At 41.7% G+C, this 21715-nt stretch overlaps 1 protein-coding gene across 2 annotated transcripts in view; it reads right to left on the minus strand.

Annotated features, from left to right (window-relative positions):
• Positions 1-21715, minus strand: part of DCC (DCC netrin 1 receptor) — a 1021998-nt gene that overhangs the window by 306480 nt on the left and 693803 nt on the right. For both annotated transcript variants that reach the window (XM_019495847.2, XM_059725279.1), the window contains exon 10: positions 1953-2101. In XM_019495847.2, the coding sequence (XP_019351392.1) occupies positions 1953-2101 (149 nt within the window). The remainder of the gene's footprint in view (positions 1-1952; positions 2102-21715) is intronic.

A 21715-nucleotide genomic window follows, 5' to 3' on the forward strand; every position in this document is an offset into this window, starting at 1 on the left:
ATTTTACTGCCTGTCCTATCCACTTCTAAAATCCTATTCAAGTCACACCTCATCCAACCAGCATCTTCAAGTGACCTATTCAGATGGCATCCTAACTTTTCACTGATATCTGACCCTGTAAACAATCTGAACAGTTTGGTTTTGTCTTTGATACAGAGTAGCATTGTTGGTACATGGACCATGATCTTCATGTATACATTTCAATAATATCTGAATAGCTTTTGAATATCTATAATACTAAATCTAATAATAATCAAATACCCTTTTCTTATATCTCATGTGTGAGGCATACACACCATAGCTAGGTTTGATTTATGTTATACTCCCAGAATAGACTTGGCCTTAAGGGAAAGGAGAAAAGGGGTAGCATGGAAATAAATCAGATGATACTCTATTTCCCATTGCACGGGGAGAGCTCTCATTAATGCCAAGGACAGTTCTGTACAAACAGGAGTTTGCATTCTGAAGGACCTTTATAGAGAGAGACATCTTCAAGATTTTAGCATGCACCTAAAGCATCCTCTACATGTAACAGGTATTGCACAAATAACGGGTTAATTGTGCAATTACCTTGAGACCAGCTACAAGTGCTAAGTACTTATCACATGATAAAAAGCTCCAACCAGCTATAAAGCTAGACCTTGTAAGTGCGTACTGACTTTACAGCTGGTTGCTATCCAGCTTTAAATTCCACATGTAGCAGGGTTTCCCCTGCAACTGAGCTCTGTCAGGTGATGAGGCTCCCAGCAGCAGGGTTGCACTATGCCTAGCCGGGGCTGGGAGCCCTGCAACCTAGAGGACTCTCAGCCTCAGAAGCTGCCAACTGTGAGTCCTGGCAGCGTCCTGGCAGCACAGGGACCCAGAGACCCACAGCTGCGGATGCTGGGTGCCAGGACCAGCTGGTTCCCAGCAGTTGGGGGCATGGCTGACTCAGGAGGGGCGGGGGTGAAACCCCTGGGGCTGGAGGACGGTGGAAGCCATGATCAGTTGAGAGGCTTCCAGCTGCAGGACTGTGCTTTTTGTCAATGCAGGGGAAGCCCAGTTTCAGGCGCCTCCTGCACCAGCAATAAAGCACAATACTTGCTCTCACAATTACAGCTCCTATCATGTACATGCGCATCTTGATTGTGTGGATCACGGGTTAGAGGCTTCTATCTCCTCTACCCTGCACCCATAGCAAGGGTGGGGAGGGGGGCTGGGAGGAGTAGCAAGCAGGGCAACCACCCTGGGCACCAAAGTGAAGGGGCACCAACAGGAGCTGCCCAGCCAGAGCAAGGCATGGGACGGAGCCACAAGCACCTTATTTGGGGGGGCGTGGGCATGGCAGCTCCCACCGCTGTGTGCACTACCAGGAAAGCATGGGGTGGCATGTGCATCCCTGGATCTGTGCACAGGATGAGGGCAGGCTGGCGTTGCAGGCTTGCCCCGGGCACCCTACTTAGTTGCTATTGTACTACACGCACCCATTTTATGCTGGCTTAAATATTCATGGCACGACTTCCTCCATTTATATCAACTGTAATTCTGGGCACTCCTGTTTCATCTCAATGTAAGTGAAAGAAGAATAAGACATTTTGTATTTTACATACAATGCAAAATAGGTTGATATACTATCCAGCTGACACAGCAATGTGAGTTGTCACCGTTTAGACCTTGAACGAGCTCTAAAGGCTTGAGCACAGGTCTCATTTATATTATTATTCCTGCTCTCACTGTATTTCACTCAACACTTCCCCAGCACTTATGGTGAAGAGTAACCACTTCTGTCTATTATGTCATTAAAATGAACAGAAATGTTCACGATTGAGAGGTTTAAAATTGTTCAGTAGAGATCCATGGTCACGTAGATTGACAATTTGTGCTCCTTCCTCTCTGACTTTTACATATGTCTTCCCAAAAAAAACCTTGCCCTCACAATTAACCAAGCAATAGACCTCCTTTCAGGTGCTCACCTGTTCTTTTCCAGTGGCAGTCTCTGTGCAGAACAGTCTGTATCCTTGGATTGGACCATTTGCATAGGCAGGGGGGTCCCAGGAAAGAAGAATTGAGGTAGGTGAGGTAGATACAGCCCGCAGGTTTTCTACTGGCCCTGGAACTTGCACTGCATAAAAAGAAATTGCCTGAATAAAAGTGGTCATTTATTGGCAGCTGAATTCCTTAATATTTTTGTTCTGCTTTTTGCTGTGCCTCTGGCAACAGCCTGGCCCAAAATATCCCCCTAAAGAAGTACCTTTTTTGTAGTCTATAACACTAAATTGGAGCTAAATGTTTTTGCTGTTGAAGTGAAGTTCAGTTCCCAGAAAGAGAGTGCACAAAAGACTTGAATGGCAAAACCATAAAGCAGATGCTGCAGAGAGATGCTATGATAGATGCCACACTATGAACATAAGGAATACTCAAAAAGATGGTTCCAGCAGGGTCCTATGTGTTACATGTATGCGTTTGTGGCTGAATGGGTGGATTCTTCTTGACACGGAAATCTTTGAGGGGTAATTAATTTAAATGTTTAATGCGAGTAATGAGCTTCATACCCTGGGGAGAATAGCATATACTAGTTTGTTCTGGTTCATGGTACCTGACAAACAAAAAACCCAAGAGAAACTTGATGAGAGGAATAGACATTCACGCTGGAGAACAAACTGACAAACTTGAGAAAGGACCTGCAGGCACTTATGTGGATGACAGGTAAATGCTGGGAAGCTTAGCAGGCAGGGGAGCTATTTATTGTTTTAAGATCTGTTTTCTGTCATGCTTTTGTCCTAAATAAAAAGCATCCTGCCTTCTGAGAGATGGCTGGTCATGGAGTAACTGTCATTGTCCATGAGAGAGAGCAGATCTGTAGGTGCAAACCTACTGGAGTGGTCCCAGTAAGCTGCAAAGGGACGACAGCATAAAACCCTGGTTTGGAGGGAGAGGAATGTGAGTTTCAGCCACAAAAAAGATGGTGGCTAAGGCCTGAAACCTAACAAAAGTTGCCCCTGAGGAAGCTAAAAAAGGAGTTAGGGGTGCAGCACCATGATAAATACAACACTGGATCAGGTTATTTACAGAAAATGTATTTACAACACTGGATCTTGCTAATTACAGAAAAAAAGCATCTTGGTAAAATATGGCCCATCATTGAACCTGCTTAGAAGAAAAAGGTAATTTACAGATATCAGTCTAAATCTGATGATTCCAGGATGCATTTGAGAAATGCAGAGGCCTTAAAAGACCAATTTATAAAACAACAAATGACAAAGATCTACAGTCTCAGGCTGGAAACATTGAAAAAGCCCAAGGTGGAATTGATCTAAGATACAGTTTCCTGGAAGCAGCGTAGATTAGATTGCTAGCAGATAGACCACACATTTATCCGTTGTTGTGGGGGGGATCTTAGACCAGGTTCTGCCATTTTTTAAATCCATCTATATGTGTTGAATGTCTCTTAGGCTAGGGACAGACATTCAAAAAGCCTGAGCCTGAATTGATTTAATCTTTGCAGGTTACTCTAACCTGGCTAAGTTAAATCACTTTAACTCACTCTGCTGTGGAGCAGACAGCCCCACCCAGCCCAGAGATGCTGGGGGTATCTGGTTTACCTTAAACCAGCAAGGGGTCTGGGACAGACATTGCATAAAGCACTTTCATCCAGATCAGTTAACATTGATACTACATTCAACCAGGTTTAACTCAAACTGGTTTCAGCCATTTTCAAACTGGTTTATGTGAACCGAACATCTGTTTTGTTACAGGTTTAAACCAGTTTCTGATGAGCTAAACTGGCTTATGTGGCTTATCTCTAGCCTCAGAGGTATAGACTGGTTTCCGATTACTTATACCAGTAGAAGTGTAATGTCTGTGCCTGGCCTGAGGTACCAACACAAAATCCTTCTTTCCAGGAAAATACAGCCTCGCTTCGCCAAACCTTTTAAGCATCTCCTCCAGCTCTCCATAGCCTCGCTTACATGCTATTTGTTTACAAATTGATTTACTGAACCTCATGCTGGCTTAGCTTCTTATTTCTAAGGCTTTTAACCCCCCGAGTTATTTCCTACCTGCATTATTTGCCCACATGTAGCTGTGTGTATTATTTATTTAACCTTTGATATATTTCTTGTGCTTTCTCCTATTACTTCGGATAAAAAATAAATGGTTTAGAAAAACATCAACAAAATCTAAATCAGCCACCACCACAATAAATATATTGTACTTGCACTGAAAAAATACTAGGAAAACCAATGCAAGGCAGCTTATGAATCTGCATTTATAGTTTTGAACAGTTAAATATAGGACTACGCCTTCACAGACTGATCGTTTGGAAATGGACATTTCTCTGGCTCTGACAGAGCGAATTCACGTTGTTTAAGGTGGCATGAAATGTGGGCCAAATATTTCAGGTGGGGGACTTGATCATGGATACATAGATAGATTGAGTGGGATCTACTCAATTTGCGATTTTCGCGGAAACCATGAAAAAACGTGGTTTCTGTTATCACTGCAAAAACTGGCATTTGCCGCAAATTTACGCAGCATTGCCGGGGAGGGGGAAACTTAATACAAATAAAATGCTGGCTCCTCAGCGGGAGCAGCTGCTGCAGCCTGGCCTTGCAGCCCACCAGGAGGAGGGAGGGAGGGAGATAGAGCTTCTAGCATGAAAGGGAGCAGCCAAGATGGCGGCTGCCCCCTCTTCCTTCTGCTGCTGACTGGCTGAGAGGGCTGGCTGCCTTTTGTGTGGTCCCACCTCTCTCCACCAATCAGCAGCGAGGGGCAGAGCTTCATGAAGGGCAGCCGTCTCCACCAATCAGTGGAGAGAGGAAGGGCCACACTCTCAGCCAATCAGTGGTGAAGCCTGGGGCTGCTGCAGCCCCTCAGCCAATCAGTGAGAGGGGAGGGGTGCTCACTTAAAAAAGACTGCAAAAATGGCACTGGATGCCACAAGCAGCCTACAATTTTTATTTTGCCTCCATGTGTTTTAAGTAGATCCCTAATCACAGATAATGACTTTATGTTGCAAGACATTAAATATATAACTAATATATTTTTCTGTCCCAAAATAATATTATCATATTTATACACTGTTATCGGAGCTGTAGCCTTCTATGGGCGCAGCAGGAAAAGACTGAGGGAGTTAGCTACATTAGTCTGAACCACATTGGTCTTATAGACTTACTAAACAAGATATATAGAGAGTATAATGTGTTGGATCTGCATGTGTCAATCTAAAGTTTCCAAAACTTTATTAAACGTTTGTGCCAGATCCCATCGAGAGTTAACTTGGAGCATGATAGATGCCATCCCAGGTGGCATTAAAGTTACTTTCTGTTGAATCTGCTAATGCCAACACATGTATTACTTTCTATTGACTGTATATTGTGTTCCTGCCAGTCTGGCAGCACTCTTTCCCACAATAGTTGCTGCAATAATTTATTTGTGAATGTCTTGGACAAACATAACAGAGGTCTCTCCATCAGTTGGTGTGAAAGGACAAGCATAAAGCAATGTATAAAGTATAGTAAGTGTATAAAGTGCTACAGGAAACCCATAATAATAAATGCTTATTAAAGAAGAACAAAAATGACAATAAAAATACTCATATTAAAGACTCCCATCATTGGACAAAACTTGAAATAGTTCAATTAGTTTTGAAAATATTTTAATTTGTCAGGGGTTTATTTTCAAGACAAATTTAGAGGAATATGGAACGTATGGGAAGTTGACCTATTCCCCATGTTCAGTGTAAGAACGTGATTTCAAAACAGTCAGAGTGAAGGGAAAAGCAGAAAGGGTTTTTTGTTTGTGTGTTTTGTGGTCAGGAGTTGACTCAGAACAAACCTGCACATATTTTCATCACATACGTAATGGAAAAAAAAAACAAACACATTTTCCTATTGGTCATTCTATACCCACCCTCCACATGCCAAGAATTAACCTCAGTAATGGTTTAAAATCTCTCTCTGCATTTCATCTGCCCCTTCTCCTAAAACCCAAGGAATAGGGAATATGTGTAAAAAGAATACAAGTGGGGGAAAAAAGTCAGAGGACAAGTGGAAAACCAATCCTGAAAATAATCTAAACACAGAATACCAGTGTGATTAATAGCATCCAAACTACTTTTGCAGGAACTTCTGACTTTTCCCCCCTCTCTAAATATGTAGTGATGCATTCATAGTCTACATATACAAGATGCTGTGATGTAAGACAAACTCACCAGTTATTGTGCAACTGGCAGATAACAGCATTACATTTCCTGTAAGAAGCTTTTCATATGGCTAAATGCACATTAGAAAGCAGTTTTACAGCAACAGCTCTCTTTTGTAAAACTGTAACCGTTTTGTGGCAAGCGACAGGGAAAGAACAAGTGACCCTTTCCTCTGCTAATACTGGCTTTTCCTACAATATGCTAAATGCAGTTAGAAATCAATGAAAAACTGCCAGTGATATATCATCCACAAAAATATAAATGGACTTTAAATGGCATTTAATATTAACATTCAGATGTGGAATCAATACATTTAAAACATTTTTTTTCCTCCAGCTTTCCATTTCATTATATTTCATTTTCTGACAGGCACTCTAATATGTGCTTAACTTCTTAGTATTTCAGCATGCAGAAAAGTCTTTGATAATCTCTGTTGATCCCTTCTGTCAAATATTAGTCTAAAGAAAATTAGCATTAAGGTTGTATTTCCCCCCTAAAAGTTATTTAAAGAAAAAGAAAAGCATGGGATACACTTTTGAACTGCTATGAGATCCATTGAATCAACAGATCACACCACACCTTCTGTCAAAGCCAGTGGTTTCAAAGCTAGCAATGGCCTCATCAAAAATATCAAAAGGCGAAACAAAGCAAAGGATGTGTGTGGTGGGGTTTCTTAATGGGCTGCTCCTAACCTATAAAGTCCATTTTATACTTAATTGCTGCTAATTACACAACCAAAACATGCTTTGTGTTGCATGGGGAATTCTCACCCTGGAGAATTTCTCTGTCTGACATGCTCTTTCACAAATAAAAGTTAAAGTGACTAGTTACAAGGAATTGGACTGTACTCTCACATATCCTGTTTTGCACTGATTTAACCGTGCTGATTTCAGTGGAGTTGCTGCAGTTTAATAAAATATGAAGTTAAGTGAGAAAAAATCTGGCCATGGTTTAAGCTTTAGGCTTGATTCTGATCTGATTTTTTTCAGTGTTGATTGTACCTGTTTGTGTAACAGTTTTTATTTCCCCTAGATGGGTTCCACTGTCTCTCATTGTGCCCATGTAGCACTGCTGGAGTTAACTGGTCCCCAGTTCACTGAAGTAGTTAGGCATGTGGTTTAAGTTCATCCTGATCAGCCAAGCACTCATGCACTTCAACGGCAGTGGGATTTAAGCAGAGTTTTGAGGTTAGAGAATGTGCTTCAGAGTTTTGCTGAAGCTTTAATGTTGGTTTCAGCAAACTCAGGATCAAACTCAAGGAAAGCAGCTTATAGGTAACTTCCAGAAGATAGTCCAGAATGACAAAGAGCTCAGTTGTAGTTCAAACCAGCTCAGTCATAGAGAAGACTGTTGTAAATACAATTTAAAAAAACACATTAATTTAACCAAGGTCAAACCCTTTCCTGTGGGTTACAGCATTGGTACTCAACCTAGACATCAGGAGGCACTATTTCACAGTCAGGGCGGCTAGGATCTGGAACCAACTTCCAAGGAAAGTGCTGCTCGCTCCTACCCTGGGGGGGTCTTCAAAAAGAAGATAGATAATCACCTAGCCAGGGTCATTTGACCCCAGCATCCTTTCCTGCCCATGGCAGGGGGTTGGACTTGATGACCTGCTCAGGTCCCTTCTGACCCTAGAAACTATGAAACCTCTGGCCCATAGACCAGACCTAGCCTGCAGAGGCATGTCATTTGGCATGTGAGTCTCGCCATGAGTCTGTAAATTTTGCAGCAGGTAACACTGGCAGCATTAATTAATCCTCTGTGGCAGGGAGCCCCACAGGCAGGATAACACAGACTGATATGCCAGATTGTGCCAAATGTGGGCATGTAGAATCAAGCTGGCACACAGGCAGATCTAAGTATGTGAGGTTGGGCCCCTACACCACTCATCAGACCTAAGGGGCTTGATAAGTTGTCTACCACTGGGTCAGAGGTTACTGAGGGAGGGAGAGGGGAAACACCAACCATAAACCTGATTTCCAGTAAAGAGGGAAAGAGGCAAGTGGTTCAGGGTATATTTCACAGCTACAAGGTAAATGTTTACTCTCTAATTTAGTCAGTGAAGTGGTTAGTCCTATTAACCTGAAGTCAGGCAGGAGGAAGGGTAGGATGGCATTTTAGGCTAGGTGTAGATGTTCAGAAAGCCCCTGGAGGAAAGCACTCTATGGAGTTTTATTTCAAGTGCTATAATTTAGACCTCATTTCAACTGAACAGATGTGCAGTTTGGTTGTGGGGAAAATTGGTGCCAGCCTGCAATGGCCAAGGCAAGCAGGTGGGGGGTGCTCTTGCACACCAGCAAGGAGACTGCCAAATAGTGCACCCCCAGCCCTGCCACCCCCTGCCAGCTGGCAACTGTTTGCAGTGGCTCGGGGGGGGGGGGGTCACACCCTCCCAGAGGGGGCAGGATGGGTCTCCACAGCAAGGGGTCTCCCTTCCCCAGCCTCAGTTCCCAGTGTGGGGGAATGCCAGACCAGTCTGCCCCCCTGGCAAGGATCAGGGGGAAAGAGAGCCCCTCCCCCCTGCATTGGTGCCTGATCCTCCCACAGCTTGCTAGCCAGCATTTTTGGGAGAACCAGGCCAGACCCCTGCAGCAAGAGGAGCTCCTTCCCCCCTGCCCAGGCCTCTTGACAGCGGCAGCCAGCAGCTGCAGGAGAAGCAGCCTGGCCTGGAGTTTCCCCCCACCAGCAGACAGGGCGTTGGGGGGAGGGAGCACTCTAACAGACAGCTACTACACATCCATCTGGGGTTAACTGAGAGTGGGATCTGCCATTTTTAAAGTGCTTTACGTGCGGTGAACATCTTAAGTTCTGGCTGGAAAGTGCTTTCTGCATGCTTAAAGTGCACATTGTGTAATATCTGTATCTAGCCATGGAGACTAACTAGCTCAGAGGCATGAATTTTGTAGGTAATAATCTGCTTTGTTATGAAAGAACTGTCCAGAAATCATCAGATTCTTCTATTTAAACCACTCATTTGTGACAGTATGAAGCTACTTTTGTGTTTATCTAGCCAGACCCCCAAGCTTCCTGAAACACAGTCCTCCTTCTTTTCACCAACCTTTTTATTTAGTCTTCTGATCTTGATGTGTATTACTACTCCTTGCTCAAATTTTGTACACAGGCCTGAGTTGTTTGTATTATATCTGTCAAATTTTGAATGTGTTTCTCTAGGCTGAGGATCTGATCTTCCTAAATACCCTAATACATATCTGCTATAGCATAATATGAATAATAAACAACTGTCATTTTACAGGCATCCCAATCCTGAAGGGCACTACTTCTGTATGAAACTATAGTGTGTCAGGCTGCCTGGTTCCTTTATGATTATTACTCTTTTTAAATTATATACAACACACTTTGAAACATTTTTTCTAGCGATTTATTCTTCATTATAATGAGATGCAATGATTAAAATGTTCTTGGTTTTACATTTCACTTTTCTTTTAAACAGCTGTTTCTATGCTGATCTTCACAGAAAACATTTAGACTGTAACATGTTTATGAAGCCACTCACATTTATTGATAATACAGTGCATGCTTTGATTGTGCCTTTGATTTTTTTTTCTTTTTCCCTGTAGTTAACAGCTTTAATGATATTTCTATAAAATCTGTTTGCAGGCTGTATGAAGAGATGCGACTTCAAAAAGCCTGCAGGCAATGTAATTATTAACATAATGAAACTCTGCTTCCTTCCACCATACATGGTTAGCAGACATGACAACAGTTTGGCAAGAAATGCAAAAACTGCCCCAGACTCCTGTGCTACTTATCCATGGGACCTTTGCTGGCTCTGGGGCTTTCAAAGTAGCTGTCATTTATAGTTTCTCCCCTTGTTCTGTTTTTCATTAAATTATGATGATGTCTAACTATTATATTCCTTAGGAAAATACAGTATGTTAGTGTATGGTATTTTCTGATCAACACAGGGCAAAACTATGGGGTGGATCATCAGATCTGCAAGCAGCGGTTGTTCTCCACAGGCAGATCTCCTCATTTCTGCAAAGAAAGGAAACTTTAATGAGGGGAGGTACTCTTTCCCTGATGTCTCAAGATGGGAATTGGCTTGCATGTGGGAAAGAGGCTTGAGGATCCTCCTAACTACAGTATTAGGAATCTGATTAAACAAGGATGCTGGAGAAGGGATACTGAGACTCAGAGCCAGCAACAGGTGGTGGGGGGAATGGATCATAAGAGATAAAAGGGGGCCTCTAAAGCCAGTGTGGAGAAAGAGGATGAACTAGAGGCTCTCTTCCCTAGTGGCTCACCCAAGAATGACACTAGCCTCAGGTTGTGAGGGACCGATCCTGTGATGTTTGTGCGAGGTATAATTCCATGAAGGGAAGCTAGAAGACTTTTGCTTTCCTTTCCTTTCACTGACGTTCTGTTACAAGTTTTCTATGGCAGGATGTTTGTTCCCTCTGGTTGCCTTAACAAACATGTCTCTGCATGTAATTATGGTGCCTGAATAAATTGTGGAGTTTATTGCTCCAGAGTTAATTGCGTCTGGGCACACATTCAAACAGAGCACCTGGGAGCAATTAGCTCCAGAGCAATCGGCTCCTCAGTTTATTCAGGCGCAGCACATGGAGCCGGGGTGGAGCAGCTCAGCAAGTGGTTCAGGGGGTCATCCTGCCAGCCCAGGGCTGCTTCTCCTTGGCTCAGAGTGGCTGACTGGGACATCAGGGAGCTTTGGCATGGGCTAGCCCCTGCACCGAAGCACCCTTGTACCCTAGCCAGCCAGGCAGCGTCTACACATATGCTGCGGTGGAGTTTTTTACTCTGCAGCAGGGTAGTACTTGTATTTACAAATACTAACCTGATGCAAAATAAATTAGTTTACTCTTGCCCAATAGGGATGCACATGTAGACACCAAGGCATTTACTGTGCAACTAATTAGTTAACTGCTCAGTAAGCGTCTTCTGTAGATACATCCAATGATAGGTAAAAGCAAATGTGAAAGGAGTTTCATGTTGTTTGAAGACAGATAGATGAGAATATATGATTTAATATGCAGAACAGCTATTTTATCAATTTTATCAATGACTTTTGTAAAAGGATATTTCTACTGGGGTGGGATGTTAACTGACATATTTTTGAAGCCAGAGGTCCAAATGCCAGTTCAGCACTCAAATTCAAACCAAACAACTATAAGACTCCTTTTGCAGATTCAGAATATACTCTCTTGTTACCATATGGGCAGTGAGGTTTTTTTTTTTTTTATCTTCTTCTGTCAGCCCTTCTTGGATTTCCCAAGAATCGAAATTTAGCTTCCTTGTCACTGCTATCATAAGACATCAAAGAAAGAATATATTTGTTCGTAATTTCTAAGGAACATTCTGCCCCAAAACTACTTCTCTGAACTCTCATGACACTTTGCACCAAAGATGAATGCTTTATGAACATCAGTGGAAATCTCATCAGTGGAAATGTCATCAGTGGAAATCTTCAACAATAGATGTGAGACAGGAACTAATAAATAGGTTCTTTATAAAGTTGGGGAAAAGGGTGTTTAGAGATTAGTGACAGGGTCCTTGTTATTTAGTAAACCACTGGTAAAAACGGAAAATAAAAAGCAGATATCAAAGTGAGTTATCAGACTGTCATCTGTGTTAGTGAAGAAGAGTGAAGAAGAGTAGAACTTGCATCAAGAACTTGCCTGATTCCAAGTCTCATACTGTAGTCATAGAACAAATACACTAACAAAATGCAACACAAAATACCATCTCCTTGAAATGGAAGTTCTAAGAAGTTATAGAAACAGTCCAGAAGAATGAACTTCTCTGCTAACCGCTTCTACAAGTATATGGTTAGAATGATGTAGATTCATTCCCCCCTAAAGGAAAAATCATCACCACAGCTCTTAAGCTCAGAGGGTTCCTCACTGAGGTTTGTAAAGCAAGGGCTGAGCACATGGACTCAAGAGAGCTCAACCCCCGTTTAGGTACTAAATTAACTATCAGATTTATTCAGTAGCCAGGAGCTCTCCTTATGACACTTCTTATTGCCATAGCTGCAAAAGAGCTTGGCACAAGGCGTGATTCCCTTTTGTGAAATAGAGTTACTAAAATAATTCCTTTTACCCACTCATAGTTTTACTACTTGGAAAATTACTGGAGATGGGACTTACTCTCTCTGTGTGTACAGTTCTTAGCACAATGACCGTCAGTTTTAGTTGGGGCTTCTAGACCTAATTATAATACACTAGAACCCAGATAATTTGTTATCATTTCATTCACAGTGGGCGTCTCTACACAAGATACTAACTGCACAGTAGCCTAATACTGTGCAGCAACACAGCACAGCACAAATAGTGCTAATACGCTACTCCACAGTAACATCACCAAAAAGTTGTACACTAGCACCACTGCACAGTAATTTAGTACTATATTCTCCAAGTACTAAACTTAGTATGCAGTAACTACTGCACATTAATGAATGTGTAGACCAGTGATCACCAACCAGTGGATCTCAATCCACCAGTAGATCTTTGAGCCTCTTGGAGTTGATCTGAGGCTGAGGCTGGGGCTGAGTGCCCCAGCCCAGCAGGCTAGTCTGTGGTGGAGGGAAGGGGTGGGAGCTAGATCGAGGCCCTGCAGTCAGGGACAATGCCACAGAGGCAGGAGTGGGGGTAAGTTGAGTGGGGCCAGGTGAGACTACCTGCTGGGGAAGTGCCCCTCCCAACCTCCCCCTCCCCCCAATATTTTTTGCTCCCTCTGCCTCAGTCTTCCCCCTACTTCCTTCCCACAGACTTACCTGCTGGGTTGGGGGAGGGGAGAGTGTGGCAGCAGTGCACAGTAGATCTTGGGTTGCTTTTAAATGCCAAAGGTGATCTCCTACTTAAAAAGCTTGGAGACCACTGGTGTAGAGACATGCAGTGTCTTCCTAAATTAAAGACAAGTTGCTCAGCTTTTTGCTGTTGCTTTTACTTCAGAGCAACATTTCTTTAGTCAGCTCTATATGTACCTCCATATGCCTCTGGATACTTTGCAAGCCCTCATTATCCTGGGACAGGAGGAAACTAATTTTGAGAAGTATCCAGGTCAATCATAAAGGAGACTGAAACAGTAATTACATGACAATGGAGATAGCAACCTCTGAAATCAAGGAAGGGAAAGAAAACATGATTTTGCCACATTGGTTGGAAGCATCAAAAGGATACTTCTTTCCGTGCCTAAACCACATCACGATTAAGTTTATTTCATTTTTAGTATACAGAAGATAAGAAGTTCATTATCACTGCATAGATTTTCACTAGTTTAGTGAGAGCTGTAGGAGGACAAATAGGTTCCAGTGGTGCACTCCCCAGCAGAAGTTCTGGCATGATTCTGAATAAATGGAAACACTTATGTTCTTGTGCAGTGAGAGATCAGACAGTACAGTGTAGCATACAGTACAGTACAGTAATTGCCAAAACTGGTTAGATTATGTCACACCAATAGTAAATTAAATATACAGCCATGTTGCTCAAGGACTATTGAATCAAAATGATTCTTTGATAGATCTAAAGCTAAAGGGAAGAGATTGACTGTAGTGTTAAATAGCTTTGAACTGCAAAATGTTTCATATTGGGAAGGCAATTTCTTCTTAGTTAAGAACTAGCTTGCAGAGGTTTTTCAAAGCAAGGAACTGCATTGTCCTTTCCTAGTAATAATCTCCACAGGGAGACTAGGAACTTTTTTATTCTTCAATGGACAACAATTTTCTTGGGTTTATCGCAACATGGAGGGTACAACCTTGTAAGCAGGCAATCACTTGTTGCAGGGTTAATACAAAAAGGCCCCTTGCTTATTACTTCTTTTTGCCCAGATATGTTTTACCTATTAAAACCATAGCTTTAGAGGATTATGCAGATACAATACTAACCATATTGGTGAGTGCACACTGATCTCATTACATATCAAACAACTTTTCATGGAAAAGTTGCTTTTACTTTCCATCTCTGTGCTCTCTTCATGGTACAATGTGCTCTGAGACACAGACAGGGTCTGCTTTAAAAGGTTGTAAAAATTAATATTCTTAGTAGGAATTCAGGCACCACCTTTATCCCAGCAAATCTCAAGCAGAAGTACAAATTAAAGAGTGGAGCTTATGAATATGCCTTATGCCAAAGGAGACAGAACCAGGAGCAATGGCTTCAGACTCCAGCAGAGAGAATTTAGGCTGGAGATTAGTAAGAAGTTTCTCATAATGAGGGTGGTTAAACTTTGCAAGAGGCTACCTAGAGAGGATGTGCATTCGCCATCCCAGTGTTAGACAGACACTTGATTTGAGATGGTTTAGTCTGTGACAGTCCTGCCCTGAGCAACCTCATGAAGTCCCTTCCAGCCCGATGTTCATAAGATCCTAAACATCAACTGACAAACAAGAGGTTTTTTTGCCTCAGAAATTCCAGTAGTCAATACAATGGAATGGGGACACCAGAACGCCAACCACAACAGCAGAGACAGGGATGCTAGTTTAGCTAGAATTACTTGGAAATTTCACCAAAGCAGGTTTTCAATGGAAAATGCTGATTTTATAGAAATCAAATTATTTTGAAAAGTATGCTTTTTTAATTAAATTTGGTTTAGGAACCAATGAAACAATTTATTTTGATAATGTTGAAACAACCAATTATTAGCATTTTAAACAAGGCGTTGATTTTCTGTCTCAAAACCACTTTTCAATTTTTTGTTTCATATAAAAAAAACTTTTTGAAATGTTTTTGACTATTTTGTTTCCCCTCTGTTTCAAAATAGAAACACAAAACCAAAGAGGCAGAACTTCTGGAAATTTCTGCTACTGGCTCAGTTTTAGGTTAGGTGCATGAGAAACTATAAGCCAGATTCTGTACATCTGTTGGGGAGATAAGTGCACTTAAGCAACTAAGGAAAATTCTCTTTTACCCTGTTCAAGTTCTGGAAATGTACTGTTGCATTCAAATTTGTCACAAACTATCACCTGGCTCTAGACAATCACCTAGCCGGGGTCGTGTGATCCCAGTGTGCTTTCCTGCCCATGGCAGGGGGTCAGACATGATGATCTGCTTAGGTCCCATCCAAACCTACCAACTATGAAACTAGACAATCACCTAGACAATCTTAAGGCTGAGTCACAAAAAAGCAATGAGGAGGAGGAAAACCCATTTGGATTCACTATTTTCCAGGTTCTCAAGCAACGTGGAACAGAATCACCCTTAAGCACCTAATAGATGGACTAGATAAAATCTGGTCTTCTGTGTTCCAGATGGAGTTACGGTCCAAGCTTAAGTGTCTCCTGTAAGCTGGGGCTATGGAACAACGTCACTATGGATGAAACATTCTGCCTAAATTCTATTTAAACACCACCAAATCTAATCAGATCTGTCCTTCTGTTTCCCCAGAACAAGGGGCCACACACCCCACAGGCTGCAATAGTACAAGTTGTGAGTGCACCCCCTCCCCGTGCTATGAAAGCATCATGGACACAGGAAGCTCCCCTCCCCCTGGTGCACTGTGCACTCCTCCTCCCCCACCAGTACAGCCCACATGTGAGCTCCCCACTACTACATCTCCCATTTGAAGGCAGCCCCCCAACTCTGCTCACCAGCTGCAGGGTCACCCAGCACTACAGACTTCTCTGTGCTGCACTGTCCCCGGGACGGGCACATTAAGCTGAAGAGAGAGGGGAAGCCTAGAGCTGCTGCTGCACCCAGAGCGATATGGGAGAGTGGAGGGTAGGTGGGCACCTGGAGGCTGCAGAATAACCACACATGGGCCACAGGTTGGAGAGCCCTGCCCCACAACATTCAGACTTGCTGAGACAGAGAAAGAGAGAAGACAGGCCTTGCAGGCTCTTAAAGACAATGAACCTTCTCCCATGATTTTAGAGGGTCAAGGTGAGAAACCAATGAGACAAACCTGACTAACCTCACATCTCATCTATGTCACAGTAATAGATCTGGAATCCCATAAAATCCTTCCATAGGATTCAGGATGGAAGTGAGTAACATGCCACAGAAACAAGCTTTTCCCCCTTGTGTGCTGCCAAGTTCATTATTTTTTCTGTCCTTTTTGGGGAAGCAAAAAGGGTGCCAGGGTCCTGTGTTAGAAAATAATGCATGGAAATGTCTAGAAACCCAACCTTTTCTAGTCTCTCAAGAATGAGAGAAAATGCATACAAATGGATGAAAGTGGTAAATCATCATAGGGGAAAATAAATGGTTTCATTAAAAAGATAAAACCTGATGCTATTTTTATAAGCAAAAAAGACATGTCAGGTACAGCACAAATAAACTGTACTGAGGGAAAAGAAACGAACTAAAACTGATAGTGAAAGCTAGTTAGTGCAATGTTATTGGGAAACCTTCTGCCACAACAATAAGTAGCCTGGATAAAAACCCTGCTACAAGCAAATGATGGGTTTCTGCATTGGGAACTTTATGTAGGAATAGAGATCAGCTGTGCTAGACAGGCACCATCAAGATGGCGGAAGCAAGAATTATCATTTTCAATTACTACTGCAATGCAGCATCAGAGATCTGGGCAACAAGACAGGAGAATAAGGGCTAAGGCCAAGTAGGTGATTTATAACAGGGACCAGGACCAGATGCATCTGGTTTGTTTACGGCATCTTGGTTAGGCTAACTCCATTGTAGCATGAGAAAGTCTAGGGTAATTGCTCTTAATGCTACTGTTATAATTATTGATGCTTTTATAACTGATGCTGCTATTATAATTATGTCAGTTAACAATTTACCTGGAAAAGGACATCACAAAAGACATGCCAGATCATTAAGGTTCAGCGCCATTTTTATATGTGCCGCTTTTTTTTTTTTTTTTAACAATTTGTTTCTGTAGAAAGCATAAAAAAAAATTACATCTGTGCTCAGAACAGACTGTCTTTCTACTACAGCGATAACCTTGCTAATCAGGAGCAATGCAATTAAATACCTGCTTGCCTCGAAGTGTCACTGATTTGGAGGGCACTAAATAAAGTACTGTCAATTCAGCGGTAAGTGTGAAGCCAGAGAATTCTCTATGGAGGACTATTCATAATTTCACTAGTAAGATACACTGTATGCTTCTGGCATTCTGGGTCTCTCACTGTGGCACTCAAGAGATATGGAAACTTAAAAAGGTCTCAGAAAAAGAATACAGAGTCATTCAAATTCAGGTTTAATTACATCTTTAATATAGCCATGTGAGATTCTAATGAGATTGGCACTTTTCAAAGGAGACAGTAGACCCAATTTAAAAAAAAAAAGGCAAAGTGATTTTTAATTTATTATTTCAGTTAATTAAGATGAATGGTGAATAGTAAATAACTAATTTGTGTGACAGAGAATTAAACACAAGGCAATTTAAAAAATAATAAACAAACTTACTGTTTGATTTTCATGGGTTCACTCATTTAACTCTTATCTTACTCCTGCACTGATTCGTTAGCTTCTTATACTGAGCCAGACTCTGCCACCTAACCCAAAATACAGAGCTTGCTCCTAAAGTAACACATGGGTCATTGAGGAGACTTTCAGCTGACCAGCCAGGGGAGATGAGGGCCCCTTCAGGTCCCCATAACTATATTTTTGTAGTGCTATAAAGCACTGAGGCACTGTGAAGCACTACCTGTCCATACCCTACAGATGGAAAGGGACTGTGAATAAGACAAAATATATTCTGTTTTATTTTCCATTCCATTTCTGAGTTGAAACATGCTCCCAACTCAGGCATCTTGCTTCAGATCATAGTGAATTAAATTTTTTTTATTTTGTTGTATTTCTTGCTTAAAGAAAAACAGAAAAATACTTCATTTCTTTTGAGACAAAATGTTCCCTTTCACCTCAAACAAATGTTTTGCATTATGGACACTTGCAAAAGTAAAAGAGAAAAGAAAAAAGCAAAAGGAAACCAAGGTGTCACTTTGCAACAGTGCCAGAGGCCTACATGAATCCAACAGCTCAGTGGTCAGAGCATGTGCTTATGATGTAGAAGACACAGGTTCAGCTTCCTTTTCTGTCTAACCTCTATCTCCTGCCTCGCAGAGGAGTAGCCTACAGTAGACAGGATATTTAGTGTGGGGGGCTCTTGATCTTTCCTGCAGGCACTGTTCCAATTTGTATAAATAATTAAGCATTCACTGCAGCACAGGCTGGGATCCAGAAGTCTCACCGCCCAGGTGAATCAGGTTAGAGAGTGTCACACTCACCCTATGGTTCAGTGACTGAACAATATTTGAGCAAAGAGCAGCTCCAACAAGGTATTCAGGACACCCTAGACCCAAGTAGCTAGGAAATTCCACTGAGAGGTAGGAAAACTTAATTCAAATTTATTCTCCACCTGATTCTATTTGCTGAAAAAAATGTATTCCACTCTTCCTGTGAAATGCAGAAGCAAGTTCAGCTAGATGCCAAAACCTAAAATACCCTAAAATCTTGTTGGTTAGACCAGAGGCCCTGTGACAGTGCCCTGCTATGGCTTTGCCAGGACTCAGCTTCTAGCAGTCTTCTTTTCCCACTCCTCTTCTCCTTAATTTAATGAGGTCTCACAGCTTCTAACCAGATTTTACCCTACCCCTTGCCTTTCCCTGCTGGGAAGATATTATTATGCTCAGATGGGCTGATAAACATAATGGGCTCATGTACACGCCACGATTTTTGCCCTTTCATGCACTGCAACTGCATGTCTGTTTGCATGAGCAGGATGTCCCAATGCTTTAAAAGTCTTTCTTTTGGATTAAACTAAAACCCCTTGGACATAATTCAGTCTGGCATCTCGGGAATTAAAATGTCATGTCCATGGAGTCATTGCATGCAAACAAAGGCCCTCAAAGATGTGTAATGAGCCTCTTTGTCCACCAGATGGCACTGAGTCTTTTTTGTAGTTCACCGCTTCGAATTGCTTTTGCTTTCGAATTGCTTCTGCTTTTTTAAACATACACTCCTCGGATGTAGTTCTGGGTTTTGTCTTGTATGATTTTCCAGCTCCCTACTTCCGCAGCTGTGTGGCAGGGCATGGGGTGGGTGGGTGGCCCCTGGCCAGGGGTGCAGCACTGTACTGTCCCGCTCTCCTGTGGCACTGGCCAGAGACCTGGCATAATTCATTTGAAAACCTAGTGCATGTAAACACAGATTCAACAATCCAAAATAAACAAGTTTAAATTTTATAAACCTATTTAATTTAATAAGGGTTAAAACCCATGGTGTGTACAGATGCCCATAATGAGCAGGGTGTTTAAAGGCCCTTTCAGATTGCACCTGGAAGATAAGTCAAGTGAAAGACACAGAGGTCCAAAACTGAACTAACTGGCACTCATACCAAAGCAGTGATGCCACCTGTTGGGTACCTGTTTGATCACTAGTGATTGATGGAGATGGGGTAGGTGGTACTGGGAAGAGGGGGGGAGGGCGAAAGGAGTTAAATAAAACGGGGGCGAAGAAGCAAGTTGCTTGTGCCCCTCTTTTTACATGGAAAAAATGTATTTTATCAAAAACAATTGGAATTCTTTCCCGTTCTTCACATAAATCAATATAAAATGAAAAGTCCATGTATTAATGATATAAAAGGACTCCAGGGTGTATTTTAGTGAGCTACTATGGAGGAACACACACACACAAATAAGGTATATATTGATGGCTGAACATACCACATCATACAGTAGCATCCCATAGCTATATCAAGTAACTATGACAATTTACTACCAAATCAAAGGTTATATAAGTATTTATTTACCTCATCTCTTACTATCTTGGTAAATGTGATCTTCATCTTGTAAAAATGAGACACTTTAACAAACTAAAATGGAAAGTTATTCATTATTCTGGAATTCCTTTGGTGTGTATAGGAGATTTGGCTGGAGGGCAATGCAGATTTAGCACCTGCAGAGTTTCTTCTTTTAAAATAAGTTAATATAAAAGCATATTGTTGTAAATTGATAGGTAGAGAGTGCTCAGTCAATGTTCTCTGTTTCCTGCTGTGATGCGGATAAGACAGATAGTGGCAGTAATAGGATGCTCCATTTCACTCCCTCCAGTTGGACATTACTTTTATTAATGTAATAATGTATTACTGTTTTATTCTTCTAATAATTTATTTCTATTGAAGTAACACACATATAGCATAAATAAGATGGTCCCCCTCTGTACCTCACCCTGAATCATAGAGAAGAGTGAGAGAAGGAAGTGTTATTTCCCCTAGTTTGGATATTGGGAACTAACTGAAAATCAGAAATTGCAGTTTGTCCTAAGCAGCTCAGGATAACTCTAATCCCAGATCTCCTGGGTCCATGTTTGTTCTTCACTGCTGCAAACATACAGTAATAAATTTATCAGTACAGCGTGCACCTGAAATGTAAGTCCACATGCAACAGCAGGCAGCAATAACTTGGGCTTTTACAATCATTGAAAAAAGACAAATTGCTCATAGACCAATTCCTAGAAGGGCAAGGAAAATGTTTTAGCCTATATGTTAGTTGCAAGAAGCATAGTATAGAAAGATTAGATACATATTGCAATAAATAACGTAGATGAGGGAGGGAGGGACACATGGTTGATATGTCATAATACAGAATGCATGGATACATGTCAGCATAGGCTTTGTTTTGATAATTTATCTGTCAGTATCTTCATCCTTTAGTCTCTCTTAATATGGGTGTATAGTAATAGTGAATGCCGGGATGCTTGGCTGGGTGCATATGTCCATAAGAATGAAGCTGAGCAAACATACTAGTTCATAAAACATTTTCCAAAAGGACATCCATTGAAAGGAGGATTTTGTTTATTGCCAAGCTGGTCTGTTTCTGAACCAGTGACTAGAAATGAAAATCACCTTCCCTCTATTACCTAATCCCTGATCTATCAACTCTCACTGCGAGAGTGATTTTAAAAATGAATTGCAATTTCTGACAACTTTCTGCAAGCCTTCTATACAAGTAGTTTCAGCAGCCTTGAGTCTATAGAGATGATGACAACAATCTACTAACAGTCTCACTGTTAAATGTTCTGATTTGATGTATTGTAGATGGGTCACTTGTTGAAAGCTGACTTATTTCCTCGGCATTCAGCAGCAAGAGTTGTGTTTTGGATCATTCATTTCCTACAATGGCAGTTTCCCTAGAAAGGTCTGGTTCCAGGCATAAAAGGGTTAAACTGCACCTTTCATAAGGAGTCATAAACAGCTGGCTCTAGCAGCCACAACTTTGCCCTTGCCCAAAAATATAAAATGATTGTAGAGCATATGTCCTGGGAAACAGGCAGATGCTTCATGTCATAAAAACGACAGATGGAGATGTAACAGCCACCTGCCTATTGACCCACTGTCTACCTACACTGGACAGTCCATTAATCTGTGCTTTCCTGTAGGATTTTCTGATGTGGGGTTAATAATAATCTATCCCCTCACAAGTCCACACATTGCACTGAAAGGTTTTCATTTTGATTTGTTTTGTTATATGCTTTTACCCAAAACCCAGGGTAGCATGGTTGGGTGAATTTGCCAAATGCAGCTAAGTGGCATAGGAGCTTGAATCCAATGGGAATTTATCATTACAAGTCAACAGATACTTTCAAAACCCTA

The sequence above is a fragment of the Alligator mississippiensis genome, chromosome 3, assembly GCF_030867095.1.
Source record: "Alligator mississippiensis isolate rAllMis1 chromosome 3, rAllMis1, whole genome shotgun sequence".
Taxonomy (NCBI): Eukaryota; Metazoa; Chordata; order Crocodylia; family Alligatoridae; genus Alligator; species Alligator mississippiensis.